We start from the raw sequence: 15,689 nt of genomic DNA on the forward strand, positions 1-15,689 counted from the left end.
AGAATAGTGAAGACAGTGCCAGGGCTAACATCAAAGATATCTGATATTTCCCTGACAGTGAAATGACCATCATTTTCCTTAGCGTTACTTATTCTTTTGACAAGTTCTTCACAAATGATTCGTTTCTTACCAGGACTTTAGTCAACCAATATAGAGTCTCTACCACAAGAAAATCATTTATACCATTTATACACTACAACATGACTCACTTTTGACATATTATCCACTTCTAGGATTTTAACAGTTTCTATTGGAGATTTCCGAAGTGCGACACAAAATCACAAAATTTTATGGTCATTCGCTGCTCCATGATTTCCCATGATGTCATGTTTTTTACCTTCACGAAAGAGAACTACCTGCCTTTTGTAATTGATTTCCAGTAAATGCCTTAAATTGGCATATTACATCAAAACTTCACTTATAAAAATGATGTAATAATTCTCTACTAGAACATATAAATTTTATTTTGTTTTAACGCCATTTATGAGAGATTGAACAATTAACATTATATGATGCGTCTTTGTAAATAACAAAAGTTTACCATGGGCCATGAACTAATTTTTCTGTTTTAATTTTTGAAACATTTTCTGATATATCGTAACATATTTGAATTTTTTTCTGTATAATTAAAATCGTTTATTGTCTGATTATGTCTACCAATTTTGGATGCAATATGACATTCAAAAAAAGTTAAGGCAAAAGTCTACTTATTTTTCTAATGACCCTCTTACTTATATTTATTTCATAAAAGAGATTATTCAAACAAGCATTCTGAGAGTATTGCATGGTAATACATAGTCCCCTGTCATTTGCAAAAATTACTGTAGTACCACAACATTATTCAAAGTTCATTATGTAGGTTATGGTAAAAGGGAAAATTGGGGAACCAGGATAGAAATAATTGGAAATCCACTACTATTCGACTAGAGACTAGACCAGGGAAAAAAAAGAGAAATTTATAATAAGGTTTAATTATAGGTCTTTAATCAAGTCAATCAACTGTGACATGAAGGTGATCATGAATAATTTAGCTATATTGTTGTATAGAAGTTTTAATGAGTGTAGTACTCTTATCTACAGAGATAAGAAACTTGGATGTAAACTAACAATTCATGTTATTTTTCTAAGTTCAAGGGCCATAACTTAATGAACAAGAGGCCCAAGGGCCACATCACTCACCTGAGTTACCTTGGCCCATATCTCAAGACTTTTCATGTATATTTGCATGTAAAACCTTAGTCCATATTGTGGCCCCAACCTACCCCTGGAGGCCATGATTTTTACAAACTTAAATCTGCACTATGTCAGGAAGCTTTCATGTAAATCTCAGCTCTTCTGGCTCAGTGGTTCTTGAGAAGATGATTTTTAAAGATTTTCTCTATTTATTCTCATGTAAAACTTTGATCCCCTATTGTGGCCCCAATCTACCCCTGGGGGCCATGATTTGAACAAACTTGAATCTACACTGTCAGAGAGCTTTCATGTAAATTTCTGCTCTTCTGGCTAATTAGTTCTTGAGAAGAAGATTTTTAAAGATTTTCCCTATATAATTCTATGTAAAACTTTGATCCCCTATTGTGGCCCCAATTTACCCCCAGGGGCCATGATTTAAACAAACTTGAATCTGCACTATGTCAGGAAGCTTTCATATAAATTTCAGCTCTTCTGGCTCATTGGTTCTTGAGAAGATTTTTAAATGACCCGACCCTATTTTTGCGATTATCTCCCCTTTGAAAGGGACATGACCCTTCATTTGAACAAACTTGAAAGCCCTTCACCCAAGAATGCTTTTGGCCAAGTTTGATTGAAATTGGCCCAGTGGTTCTAAAGAAGTCGAAAATGCAAAAAAGTACAGACAGACGTACGGACAAACGGACGGAGCACAAACCTAGTCCCCTTCAACTTCGTTGGTAGGGGTCTAAATAATTTGTCTCTAATATTTACAGTCATTCTAAGTACATACCATCAAAAGTGACCAAGTTTATCTTAAAATGATAATTTATCTTTTACATATTTTTCTTTCAGGAAAACCTTGGATAAACTTTGACATGAGAGTACTGGATAGATAAATCTATGGTTTAAAGACAAACTTTGTCCAAGTCTGTATTTGATGCTTTCTAGAAGAAAAAAGTACATCGCTAGAGTACATGATACAGCCCTCTGGAACTACATGTACATGATGCATATCATCGTCACAAACCACGACTATTGTGTCCATTCACACTATGTCATAGACGTGGGTGTTCCCAGATTGTTAACAGTCCATATAGCCCTAACTACAGGGTGTCCCAAAACATGCGTTACACTTTTAATCATCTATAACGTTATCAAAACAAAAGCAATTACAAAGATATTTTGTCAACATCTAGTGTATTAATATAAATTTTATTTGACAAAATTTCGGGAAATTCTGTTAAATAGTCAGTTAATTATGGCGTCATAATGACGTCATCCCATTTTCAAGATGGAACCTTCATGTGAACAGCTGCCAGAAATTGTCAAACTTTACTATGAGTGTAAATCTGCTACTTTAGTCATTAGAACCATGAGAAAACAACATCCTGGAATAAAAGTGCTCAACAGAATGCTAATTTACAGACTTTTGAGGAAGTTTGAATTTAAAGGAACCACAAATGACACAAGACGCAATTCTGGTATTGGGAGACCAAGGAGTGCCCGTACCAAAGAGAACATTGGTGCCATTGATAGAGTTATTACTGAAACTCCACAAAAATCAGTTAGACGGGTATTGCATGAACTGAATGGCATCGTTAGCAAATCTAGTATTCATAAAATGCTCAAATTTGATTTAAAATTGATTCCATACAAGATAAGTGTGATGCAGCATTTAAAAGAGACAGACATTAGAAGTCGTTTAGAGTTTGCCCATTGGATTTTAAGTAGACCTGACTCTGAAAATTTTACAGATGCCATATGGTTTTCCGATGAGGCCCACTTCCATCTTAATAATGTTGTCAATAAACATAATTTTAGATTCTGGGGTTCGGCGAAACCCAATTTTTATATGGAAAAAACTCTTCACTGTGAGAAAGTTACTGTATGGGTATGGGCTGCATTAAATTCAAGCGGAATAATTGACCCTTTTTTCTTCGAAGACACCGAAGGTGATGCAGTGACGGTAAATTCTGAACGATACTTAAAGTTAATAAAATCAAAATTTCTACCAGCTCTTAGACGAAAAGTTGTAAATTTCGATAATGTGTGGTTTCAACAGGACGGTGCTACGCCACACACTGCAGGTTTTGTTCTTCAGTGGCTTGACAACACGTTTGGTGATCAATACATTTCTTATCGTACCGCAAATGTTTGGCCACCGCACTCCCCCGATCTGAACCCCCTTGATTTCTTCTTGTGGGGTTATCTAAAAGACAGAGTGTACTCTCCTTCCCCACAAACAACAAAAGACTTAAAAACAGCAATTACACGATAAATAAGATCAATCCCTGTTGATACATGTAAAGCTGTGGTAAAAAACTTCAGAAATCGTGTTCAAATAATGTTAAAGACAAAGGGACGTCATTTGGAACATACGTTGTAAAATGACATATATTATTCCGAAGAAAGTTTTTGTTGATTAACAAGGAAGCTGTGACAAATGTATGCATTGACAAAAAATTTAAATCCTTTTTGATATATGTTGTAAATTTCATAATTGTAACTTAAGGTATTAAATTTTTATAACAGTTTAAAAGTGTAACATATGTTTTGGATCACCCTGTATTACAGTACAAGGTACATTGATATATACCAGACTGTTAACAGTCCATATAGCCCTAACTATTACAGTACAAGGTACATTGATATATACCAGACTGTTAACAGTCCATATAGCCCTAACTATTACAGCACAAGGTACATTGATATATACCAGACTGTTAACAGTCCATATAGCCCTAACTATTACAGCACAAGGTACATTGATATATACGGTTAACAAGAATTACCTCTTCCTATCTGGTTGGTCATTTTCCAGGACTCCCTGTACATAAGATGTCATGTATCGCTTCATATAGTCCAAGGCCTCAGTGTGCATCATCTTCAACAATGTGGTCAACTGATCTTCATCTGTAGTGTCCGCCAGAGATGTGAAGACCTGGGCTCGCACAGAGGCTTCTCTGTTAATGTCGTACAGAACGGTCAGCATTGTTGATTTTATGTCAGCGGTCATCTCAAGGGTTGCAATGGCCTAGTAGAAAGGAAAAGTCCAGCCGATACACAGTTGCAGTCACTAGTCAATCTTATACCCCATACTAACTAGGATAGAACAAATTTGTTATCAACATATGTTTTATGTGCTGAAATGTATTCAAAATCAGAGAACTGGAGAGTAAGTTTTTAATTATTTCAAATTGTCTTAGAACTTATTGTCAATAAGGGTTACAGCCATTGTTAATCATCCTGAATGTGCAATTTAAAAGTTGCCCAATAGTTGTTTCCCTTTTCTGAACACTTCACCTACAGTAAGACAAAAAGATTTTTTGTGCACAATTGCACATGTGTTGCATACAAAAGTTTATTCATAACATTTATATATTGTCTAACGAAAGATCATCTGTTTCTAATATACAACTACCTGAACTATAGGAAGAGACAATTCAGTATGTCTGAATATTCGATGATAAAGTATTTAGTAAGTCTGAATATTCGATGATAAAGTATTTAATAAGTCTGAATAATCGATGATAAAGTATTCAACAAATTCTGATCTTCATTTTTTAACATTACTTAAAGCTATGTCCTGAACAAGATTCCTGTAGTACCGTAATGCACTACCCACCATAAATAAGTATACAAATAAGCTTTTTACACATTTGGCATGAAATATATTCAATATGATAAAAGAGAGCTGAATTCACTGTATATAACTTTCAATTTATCTCAGTAAAATAATCAGTTAAGGGTACAACTTCAATATATGTGAAACAATAATGGACATTCAATGTTTTTGGCGAAGTCCGTTTTGTGATATTGGTTTATTTAAGGTGAAAAATCAAAGGGTCTTGTAAAAGTACATATCATATACACAATAATATGCATTAGTAATTAATTTGAAATGGTTTTAAGTTGAAAATTTGCATTATAGCTCTTTTTAGAAAATTCAAAAATTCAGAAAAGGAAGTATTTTAATAAAAAATAAGGATATAAAAAGTTAAAAGCCTAACATCATCTATTTATAAGTAAGAGCTATGTAGTTTGCATAAAAAAATCTGTATCAATGATGTAATGCGCAAGTATCTTATTTTGGCGAGTGTATACTTATTTATGGTGGGCAGTGTATATGATATTAACTTACATGCATGAGTACAAATTCATCTTTGTTGTTCACAAAGTCACTCGATATACATAAGTATTTGCAATATTAAAAGCAAGCATTTCAAAATTACACTTATAGTGTAGTACGTCAGTTTTGGCAACAACAACCCCCCCCCCCCCGCAGATGATACAATGCTTCATTTCTGGAGTCGAATTACTAACATTGAGGCAAAATTGGTTGTAAGTGTTATCCCATGAATTGAAATTCTTTCACGAATTTTCATAATCCTGAAGTAAGTCCTTGTTATCAAAGCAGAACTTCATGCTGATATACCTTCAAATATATTTTGACAGAGGTACCTGAACAGCTGATTTAGACAGATGATATGGCAGATCAGAGTTTTCCACACAGATCAAGGTAGATTTTACTAATGTGCTGACTTGGGAATTTAGTGACGAAAATCTTTGGATAACTTTTCCGATGTTACCAACCACCTGCAATATAATTACATTCAGATAGCATGACCATCTATGGCAATTATACATGTTCAGCAGCACTAATGTTTAGGATCAATCAAATTACAATTATACCTTAAACATCAGAATAAGGCGATCATGCTTATTTATTTTCTCATCGACATCAAAGAGGTCCCACAATTCTGGTTTACAGTTAAACCCTATCTCATGTGCAAGATGTACAACAATCTGTGAAACAGCATGATCCTACAAAAATAAAAATACATAAGAACTCTATACATCTGCTCATGCAGTGTTAATACACAGTACTGTCTTTGACTTTGTTTTAATATACCGTACTTTTTGAAACTCTGTGTTGTCTGTTGCCTGCAGGAAGTTGCCAACCATAGTTCCTAGAGGAAGCCAACAAGCCATATGATTGCTGCCTTTGCACAAATCCTGTAACATACCATCAATTACATTTTTAAAAGTGAATCAAAAACTAAACCTACAGGGAGTTGCACTCTGCAATTTAATATCTATTTCAATTAAAACATGTACAAGTACATAAATTTCTGAAAAATTGTTCAAATTATTTGAAATAATGATAATAGGTTATAGCCATACATTTAAAGATCTCTTTCATATTTCAATCCTTTTTTTTTTGCAGATCCTCGCATACATAACATATTGTTGAGTTATGACAGGTATGTTATCTAATCTACTCACAAATACAGTGGAGATGACCTCCACCGAGATTTCATGATTGAACGCAAGGTCATACAAAATAAGTGAGCTGGTAAAAGGATCATACACCCGGTTATTCTTCAGACAGTCACCAAACACTTCCAGGCAAGCAGAGGAACCACAAGACAGCAGACCATCCAAAAAGTAATCCGTTTCTGCAAACTGATAAAATCAAACAAAAATCGAATTCATCCCACATAAAATAATATCTTTAAGTGTCTTTCCCACAATCATCAAACAATCTTATGCATCTGCTTCGGGTTCGAATCCCGCTTGCGCCGGTAAGTGAGAAAGTTTCCCAGTTTACTTTCGGAAGGTCGGTGGTCTCTTCCCAGATACAATGTATCTGGGTTCTCTCTTCCACCAATAAAAAACTGGGCGCCATCATATAACTGAAAAATTGTTGAGTGTGGCAGAAAACATCAATCAATCAATCGGCTTGACTGTTAAAATAGCCATGATCTCTCTGCTATGTATGTGACACAGGAAGAACTTGGTCATGTTATACGCACCTGGTGTATAGTATCACAGTTGACAGTATTGTTCCCGTGACAATGCCAGATATCTGTCATGGTATCCGACAGGATTTTCTGATCTGCCTTCTTCATGGCCAGCACTAGCTGATGATATAACCCAGACACGTCATCCATTCTGTCATTCCTCATACTTTCTACCATTTTGTGTATTATGCTTTCGATTGTTTCCATGGTCACTTTTGATGGACTCTGCTCTTCAAATTCAAATAAGATGTCCACATACTTTTTACCTTTGATTCTTCTGTTGACAGAGCGTGTTTTCAGGCTCTTGACTTTGGACAGTTCCAAAGATTGGCTATAAATGAACATATTTCCATACATATTATTTGATTAGGCCCTACACATGGGGCAACAATAACATAAATGTGTAACAGGAAGAGAGACAATGCAATGAACCAGACCAAAATTCGAACCTGGATCCCCTGAATTTCTAGTGAGGTGTTGGACCAGAAAAGAATTTGAACCTGGGTCCCCTGAATCTCTAGTGAGGTGCTCTACAAAGTGAGCTATCTGGCCACCAGCAATCAAACCCATCTGACCACTACGTTCCTCCCTCCTTAAATGTCTTCACACCTTAAAGACATCAACCCAGGATCTTTATCCCCTAGCAGGCATATTCACCTGTCAGTTCCAGGGGCTGGTCTATGGCACCAAATGCAACAGGAAGGGCGAAAATACAACGGACCAGACCAGAAATTTCAACCAGCCCTCCCCCCCCCCTCCCCCCCCCCAAATCTCTAGTCAGGTGCTCTACCAGCTATCTGGCCACCAGTAATCAAACCCATTTGACACTCACACATGTATAATGACAACAATCATGATTATAATCAATGCTCAGTATATACAGACCAAAACAACTTTTAAAAATAAGAATTAATGACAAGTGTGAATTTATAATTTTGGCAGTGCAACTCAGCAATAAAGTATTTGAGAGAATCAATCTCTGACTAGGAAGCTGCAAGAGACAGTAGGTTCCTGGGGATGGGGGCATTTAAACTACACTTAAGTATGTAACATATATACATGCAGTTCAAAATGTATACCTGATATTGGTCATGTATGAAGCATAAATTGACCCATTGTAGGCAGATGGTTGAAAAATCTGTTGTTGGAGGCAAGTCACCCCTTTCAGCTGATGTTTACCATTTACTTTGTGTTCACACCTCACATTGGATAAAAATGGATAGTAGGACTTAAAATAGAAAAAAAAAGATGAAAGCAACATGTTGTTGACTAGTAATGTGAATGTGGTCTTTATATTTTCCGATATTTAAATCAGAGAATGTGATTGTAAATGCAGCTTGCCATGTATTCTGATCAAGTTTGCTAACAAGTCTTAAATAAATACTGATCTGGTCATTTTTCAGAAAACTGGTAAAATTTATTAAAATCATAAATGTAGATTGGACATAAGAAATTAAATTTTGTTCGTTTTCCCCTTTTTGCCCCAAAAAACATGCCCAGTCCACAAAACATGCCCCAACCCAGAAAGCATGCCCAAGGCCCACAAAACATACCCAAACCCCAAAAACATGCCCTAACTTAAAGAATTTTGTTGGTAATCACTAAGAAAATATCTTTCTTTTTATTTCAAAGTACAAAACCTTATCCAGAAGTTCTTCTAGTGTAACAGTTGACTTCAGTTTATGCACACAGTCTGCACTCTGATCTAAAAACTTGGTAAAAGTGACTTGTTCTTTGAATAATACTATATCACTTGTATTATGTACCAAAATATTTTTCCTACCAACATCCCTTATACCCATAGGTCAAAATCCTAGATCAGAAAGGGAAACAAATAATATTTTAATTAACATGATTAAGGTCTTTATCAATTTTTTTTTTTTTTTTACCTCTGATACATTTCCGATCTTATAATCTCCATACACTTTTTGTATCAATGAGAATATATTTCTAGGTTTCTTGTAGATTTGTGGCATCTGACAAAGTCGTAGATTTCTTTCCGTATAAAACAAATCAGGATCGGATTTAGAAATACTGTATGATATTGGACAGTCTCCAAATATGTCAGTCTGCATAATATAAGTTTTATTGTTCATGTATAATGATACTCTACATAATTTAAAACGTCATCATACAGACTAAAGTAATTTCATTTATTCGTTTATGAGTGTTAGTGACTTTTCTTCATAAAATCTATTACAATCAATAAGATAAAGAAACAGCTTATGAATAGAAGAATACGTAGACCTGATGGTGGGATTCTTCATCATAAAGATACAAAGGCATTATCTTTAGCTGGAAAGAGGATAGAATGGCTCTCTTGACATTCAGGATCACAGTGTCTTCCAGTTCTGAGGTCACTATTCCCTCCCTTATCACCTCCCCTAGGTTGTATTGGAAGTACAGAGAATGCCTAAAAACAGATGTTAAGTAGAACAAGGTCCCATTACATACAAATCAACACAGGAAATACTGACTTCAACATTAAGTGGCATCATTATCAAAAGAATGTCAATTGATCACTAACTCAGTCATTCTGTTGTTGAAGGCTTCAGAATTCCCAGACTTCTCGTATTTTGATTCAACACCAGGCAACCTTTCATACAAATCACAATGAATAACCTTTAAAAAAAAAAAAAGAACTCAAATTCACTCACCTTAAATTATCAATTAATTATACAAGCATTGTGCACTGTAAAATTAATCTTGCATTCATAATATCTTTGCAATGTACTCAAATCACTGTACTCAAATCAAATGTACCCATTTTATTTTCCTTCAAACGAGCATCCTCACAATATCAAGGTGTTGATTGCGTGGAGTTACATAATCACAAAACCTTGACAACCTTGACATTGTGTGGAGGTATGTAATCACAAAACCTTGACAACCTTGACATTGTGAGGATGTCAAATTAAGGAGTTGGGGGGGGGGAAAAAACATCCTTGTAAACAACACTGATTAGAATATCATACAAATATCATTACACTGTATTTGTAATAAAATGTTTATCTTGTACAATTTACCTCCGGTGAATAGTATTTAATTTAAGGTAGCTAGCTCATTACACTAAAATTTTATTTAATGGCTCGTTAAAACACCTCTATGAAGTATGATTTCACCATCTAAAGAGTGATACAAGCTCTCAATTATTTTATATGAATTTTTTGTGATTTTTCCCAGAATGATCAAAAAGGTGTTTTGTTTGCAAATAAGAGATTCTTGAGTCCAAATTTCGCTGTGATTTGATTCATGATATGAATATCTAATAAAACATGCCTAAAAGATTCAGATATAAACGTTCTAATTTTTAGAAAAAAAATATTCATGAAAATCGAAAACGTTATTTGTTAATATTTTTAAATTCTTCGGATAAAATCTTCAAAAAACATGTCAGTTAGAAAAGAGATATATCGAAGAAATATACTGTAAAATGAAATTGAAACATAATGACCAAATTTTAGATAGAATCACCAGATTCAAACTGGAGAAAAAAGTACCGATCCCGATCAAAATTGATAGAAATTACTAAAATTATCATATCATTGCTAATTGTATGCACTGTTGATCAAGAAATTAGTTTCTTTTATAAAGTCGTCTAATTTGTAAACCATTTTACATCCAGGGAATGTAGTTTTCCGATTACAATGTTCTCTATGATTACTTTTTAATAATTCTGATCGGGCTTGGTTCAAATTAGAAAATTCGTAATATTTCTGAATTTTGACCATTTCATTTCAATTTCTTTTAAAATTTATTTCTCTGATATTTCTTTTTTCTAATTGACATGTTTTTTGAAGATTTTATCCATAGATTTAAAAAATATTAGCAACTAACGCTTTCAATTTTCATAAATATTTTATATCTAAAAAATTAGAATGTCTATCTGAGTCCTTTAGGCATGTTTTCTTACATATTCATATTATGCATTAAATCACAGCAAAATTTGGACTCTCCTGGAGTATCTTATTTGCAAACAAAGTACCATTTTTGTCATTCCGGGATAAATCACAAAAAAATTCATATAAAATACTTGAGAGCTTGTATCACTTTTTCGATGGTGAAATCATACTTCATCAGAGGTGTTTTAACGAACCATTAGATAAAAATTAAGTGTAATGAGCTACTTAATTTCATACTGTTTACCTTTTAGCTTAATATACAATTTACCTCCAGTATTCCCTCACATTTTCTGGGCACATTAACACGAAAATTACACGTGTACTTAAACCCAGTTTTTGATTCCGAGGCCCCAATAAAGGCGGACTCAGACAATGCAGTCAAAGAATAAGAGTAAGTCTTTCCATGATGGAGCCATGTGTCTGTAAAAAAAAAAAACAACCTTATCATTAACGGTACTTAAATATAACATGATACATACATATAAATTTATAAAATATGTTGTTACTGTCATAAACATAAGAGATATCTGTGACTGAAGGTGAGGCTTACTGATGATATTCTAAGACAATTACAATTATTTTTTATAGAGTTTGTTTATCCTGTATGCCAAATATCAGCATTTCACAGTAGAAAATGGAAGCATAAAATTGGCAGAGACACAATTAAGGCAATTAGAAATTAGTTTTCAATTAAAATTAAATGTCACAATATATATAGCCCTAATATCATAATGATACATGTGCAAGAATATGTAGTAGTATTCTCTTTGAAGAAGTGGGCATAGGCTATGACTGTCTACTTCTTGTGGTAGTAGCTAGAAGAGTGTGTAATTAGTCCAAGAACTGATCGAGGAGGGGGGGGGGGTATCTCTATATCAAAGCAATACTTACGAAATTTATCACAGACATCTGGCTTTATAATCTTTATCTTCGCAGGACTTGCAGCTGAAAATAGTTATTAAATAATCCAGTTACATGCAGTCTTCATATCTCATCCATATATATCTAACAGATTTTTTTTCACACTTTATCTTAATGATATTGTGCATTTAATCTACTACTGCAGATCTCAAGACAGTCTCCAAAACATCAGCTAAATATCACCCTGGTCCCAGTCATGCCTATATGAGGGGGGGGGGGGGCCTTCAGAGGAACATTAGTGAGACATTATACACCTGGGTTTCGAGATAAAAGCTCTTCTGTGCAGGAGGTGCACTTAGTGGAACTTTGAATGCCAAAATGGGACAAAGTGGACCTACAGTCAGTGAGGAAGACGATAAAATTAAGATGTTACAGTATTAATAGTGGCTTCTCTTTAAATATGTAAATGTATAGGAAATACAAAATACTATCGAAAGAAATATTCTAATAATCAAGTGGAAACATTAAGAGTCATATTTGCAAGTATCCTCGATATGATGTGTACGAGCAGGGACATATATACAGAGATTAGAAACCTCCTCAAGTCACATGATTATCTTGCGGTCCCGTTTTTCACTGAAAATGCACACACTGATTTAAATTACGCATCCCAACTTAAGAATGAAAGATATCAAGTTCAAATCTTCCAAATCCTAATATCACTGATTCATTGACAAGATACAATACTTTCAGAAGAAGTTTCACTTCAAAGTGAAATGAAAGTAGAGTTTCAAAAGGTGACACATGATCCTAACTCAGAAAAATTGGCAAGATTTCAGGAAATGTTTACGATTTGTTTATATACTTTTATGTCAATAGTATATTTGTTGATCATCAAATCATTTCAAAATTTGTCACGTTCGATTTTAATTTATGATAAGAGTACAAAATAATCTTAAATCGGCATCAATTTATCAAACCAATAAATAGGAATTTACAATCTATAGGTGGAACCATCACATATTATATAAGCAGTAAATATTCCGCCATGGGAGTTTAATTCTTATCTCTGTTATATATGGCACAGGAGTCAGCAATTTAATCAATAAAGTAGAAATATATGAGAAATTAGCATAAATACTTCCAATGAGCTTCGTGATATATTTCTACTTTATTGATAAAATTGCCAACTCCTGTGATAAATGGTACAGCGTAGTGCCATAAATGAGTCAACTTTCACGTTTTACGCTATATATCAATTTTATTGAAAAATAATCCTTTGTTTAAACAATCATTCTGAACTCATATTTGCACTAATTAACTTTTATGAAATTCAAAACACTTATTACGAAACAGCTAGATATAAATTCTATTCATGATTTTTTAATTTTTTACCAACAATTGCAGAAATATAACTGATAAAACTTAAAAATTAACTTTTAATATTCAGTTTCCTTATATACTCCCTTGTAAGAGTGGAATGAAAACTTTGAGTGTGGTGTTCTTACAGTCATATCATTAGTCCGAAATGTCTGACATTTTCCTGGCTTTTTTTTTCTTTTTTTTTTTGTGATTTTGATATTTACCTGGCCCGGAAAATATCAAAATCATAAAAAAAAAACCCAGGAAAACGTCAGATATTTCGGACTATCATATCATATGCGTTTACGGCTGTTTAGGGCATAAGACACCAAGACCATGAACTGCAGATAGTTGTGCTGTTAATGGTGTATCTAAAAGTTACTATAAATTGAATCTTAAAAAGTGTGTGAAATTATTTAAAGAAGTGGTTGTTTTCAATGAATTCTATAGTAAAATAAATAAAAGTTGACTCATATATGCCAAATTATGGTGTAGGCCTAGATCTGTCTCTACGAAACAACATAATATAATAAGAATTCCATGTATCTATTTTTAAATTACTCCCAGTCCCTCCCCTGAATACTTATCGTTTACTTAGTTTGTGTATCAGTCAATTTCGGGTGATGAAACTACGTATAAGAAACTTACTGAGCACATTCACATATGTAGTGAATATTTGTCCCTCTCCCGCATGTAAACAAATTGTTTTTCGCCTTACTATGTACGAGATTTCTCGAAAGGGAAATAACTCGACGTATCTCGATCAAACTGGCAGATCGAGTCTATAGACTTCATATCCCATCGGCTGTGTTATCATCGTTGCAAACCAAGGGTTATTGTTTCATTCCATTCCACAAACCAATAACCTGTGGTTTGTGACGATGCTGTGCTATAGAAAAACATCTACAAAAAAAGAACGCTGCAGACGGCCATAATCACAATGCAGTGGCGGATCCACCGCCGGCGCGCTGCACCCCTTATTCTTCATAGATGTGATATTTTCTTTTGTCCAAAAACATTAAAATATATTCGTCATAAATGTGGACTTTCGTTCCGGGTAATCTCTCTCTCTCTCTCCCCCCCCCCCCTCTCTCCCCCCCCCCCCCCCCCCCCCCCCATGAAACCTGTTTAGTAAGGGCGTCCTCACAATTTTGTCCTCATAGTGTACTTTCTATAGGCCCCTCGGGCTACTCACAGTTTCTCTCTCTCTCTCTCTCTCTCTCTCTCTCTCTCTCTCTCTCTCTCTAATTCGTCCCAACAGTTTGCTAATTTGTCCGCAAAAATTGCTAATTCGTCCGAACGAAATTTTAATTCGTCCGAACGACTGTCTATTTCGTCCGAATAAATTGGTAATTCGTCCGAACAATTTGCTATTTCGTCCGAACGAATCATATCTTTTTATTTGGCCTTTCACGCCGCTGTGGTATTGACCCCTAGTATCGTTATTACAGACAAAATTACCGGTTCCTGTGCACAAATCAGCCACCGTAGTTTGGATATATTGCTTTCAATATTGCATGTGTAGGTGATTACATACAACCATGAATATATTATATATGTATACATGGGGGTGGGGGGGGTGGGGGTGGGGGGTACGGGTATTATATTAGACAGTTGATTACACAAAAAACATATATGATAGTCGAAAATATAGACTAGTGCAGCTTTCAAGGTATATACAAGATTTGTTTTCTGATTCGGAATCACATAGGCCTAATTATTTACAGTTAAGTGTTCTGCATGTGCGTACATGTTCATATACATATTAATTGATTGAACATGAGAGAGGGGGGAGTTGTTTACTTCGACGTGCACACTGTTATTTCACAGGAGAAACTAAAATTAATCACTGGTATAAGTTTACAAGCATTCATGAATTTCGACTATTTTAAAATTTTGTATTGACAATATAGTGGAAACTTACAAGAGTGACATCGGTGCTTATATTTGAATTCATCATTAGAAATTTAAAACAAAAATAGTTTGGGTCTAGACAAAAAACAACAACATTCAGTTGTAAAGTGCTAAAAGTCTATAAAATTACAGGAAGCTTTAAGTATAACAATTCGTTTTTAGTATTGAGATATAGGCCTACAGGCATCATGGGCGTATACATGTAGTAGGGGAGGGTCAGTTGGAGTTCAATGAATACACTTGCATCAACATTTTTGACAGGCAAGAAAAAACGGATTTTGGGTACTTCTGCTAAAATCCTAAATCGTAAAGGGGGGGGGGGTCACTACACGTATTAATTAACCGCCTTTCACAATACTGCTTTAAACATGGCGGGGTGCAATCGAACTCTGCATGTAAAACATATGGGATTTGCATGATAAAATACGGAAAAGGTCCCAGACCAGGACCCTGTCCAACCCAACCTCTTGTTTAAACGTACCTACTATAACATTTACACAGACTGGTTTAAGAAAGGATTTCGTTAGTAGAATACAAATATCTCAGTTATTTAATTTTAGATGCTTCCTTCTTCGTAAATGAAATTATCATTTATCCACCATAGACATTAAATTCCTACAAATTATATATATATAGAGAGAGAGAGAGCGAGAGAGAGAGAGAGAGAGAGAGA

At 34.5% G+C, this 15,689-nt stretch overlaps 1 protein-coding gene across 2 annotated transcripts in view; it reads right to left on the minus strand.

Annotated features, from left to right (window-relative positions):
- LOC125660671 (uncharacterized) overlaps positions 1 to 15,689 on the minus strand; it is a 174,793-nt gene that overhangs the window by 158,373 nt on the left and 731 nt on the right. For both annotated transcript variants that reach the window (XM_056161979.1, XM_056161981.1), the window contains exons 2-13: positions 11,771 to 11,824; positions 11,148 to 11,299; positions 9,505 to 9,599; positions 9,225 to 9,390; positions 8,867 to 9,046; positions 8,057 to 8,205; positions 6,990 to 7,308; positions 6,460 to 6,639; positions 6,091 to 6,189; positions 5,866 to 5,997; positions 5,635 to 5,769; positions 3,966 to 4,207 (exon numbers count right to left, since the gene is read on the minus strand). In XM_056161979.1, coding sequence (XP_056017954.1) covers positions 3,966 to 4,207; positions 5,635 to 5,769; positions 5,866 to 5,997; positions 6,091 to 6,189; positions 6,460 to 6,639; positions 6,990 to 7,308; positions 8,057 to 8,205; positions 8,867 to 9,046; positions 9,225 to 9,390; positions 9,505 to 9,599; positions 11,148 to 11,299; positions 11,771 to 11,824 — 1,903 coding nt within the window. The remainder of the gene's footprint in view (positions 1 to 3,965; positions 4,208 to 5,634; positions 5,770 to 5,865; positions 5,998 to 6,090; positions 6,190 to 6,459; positions 6,640 to 6,989; positions 7,309 to 8,056; positions 8,206 to 8,866; positions 9,047 to 9,224; positions 9,391 to 9,504; positions 9,600 to 11,147; positions 11,300 to 11,770; positions 11,825 to 15,689) is intronic.

The sequence above is a fragment of the Ostrea edulis genome, chromosome 4 (assembly GCF_947568905.1).
Source record: "Ostrea edulis chromosome 4, xbOstEdul1.1, whole genome shotgun sequence".
NCBI classification, from domain to species: Eukaryota; Metazoa; Mollusca; class Bivalvia; order Ostreida; family Ostreidae; genus Ostrea; species Ostrea edulis.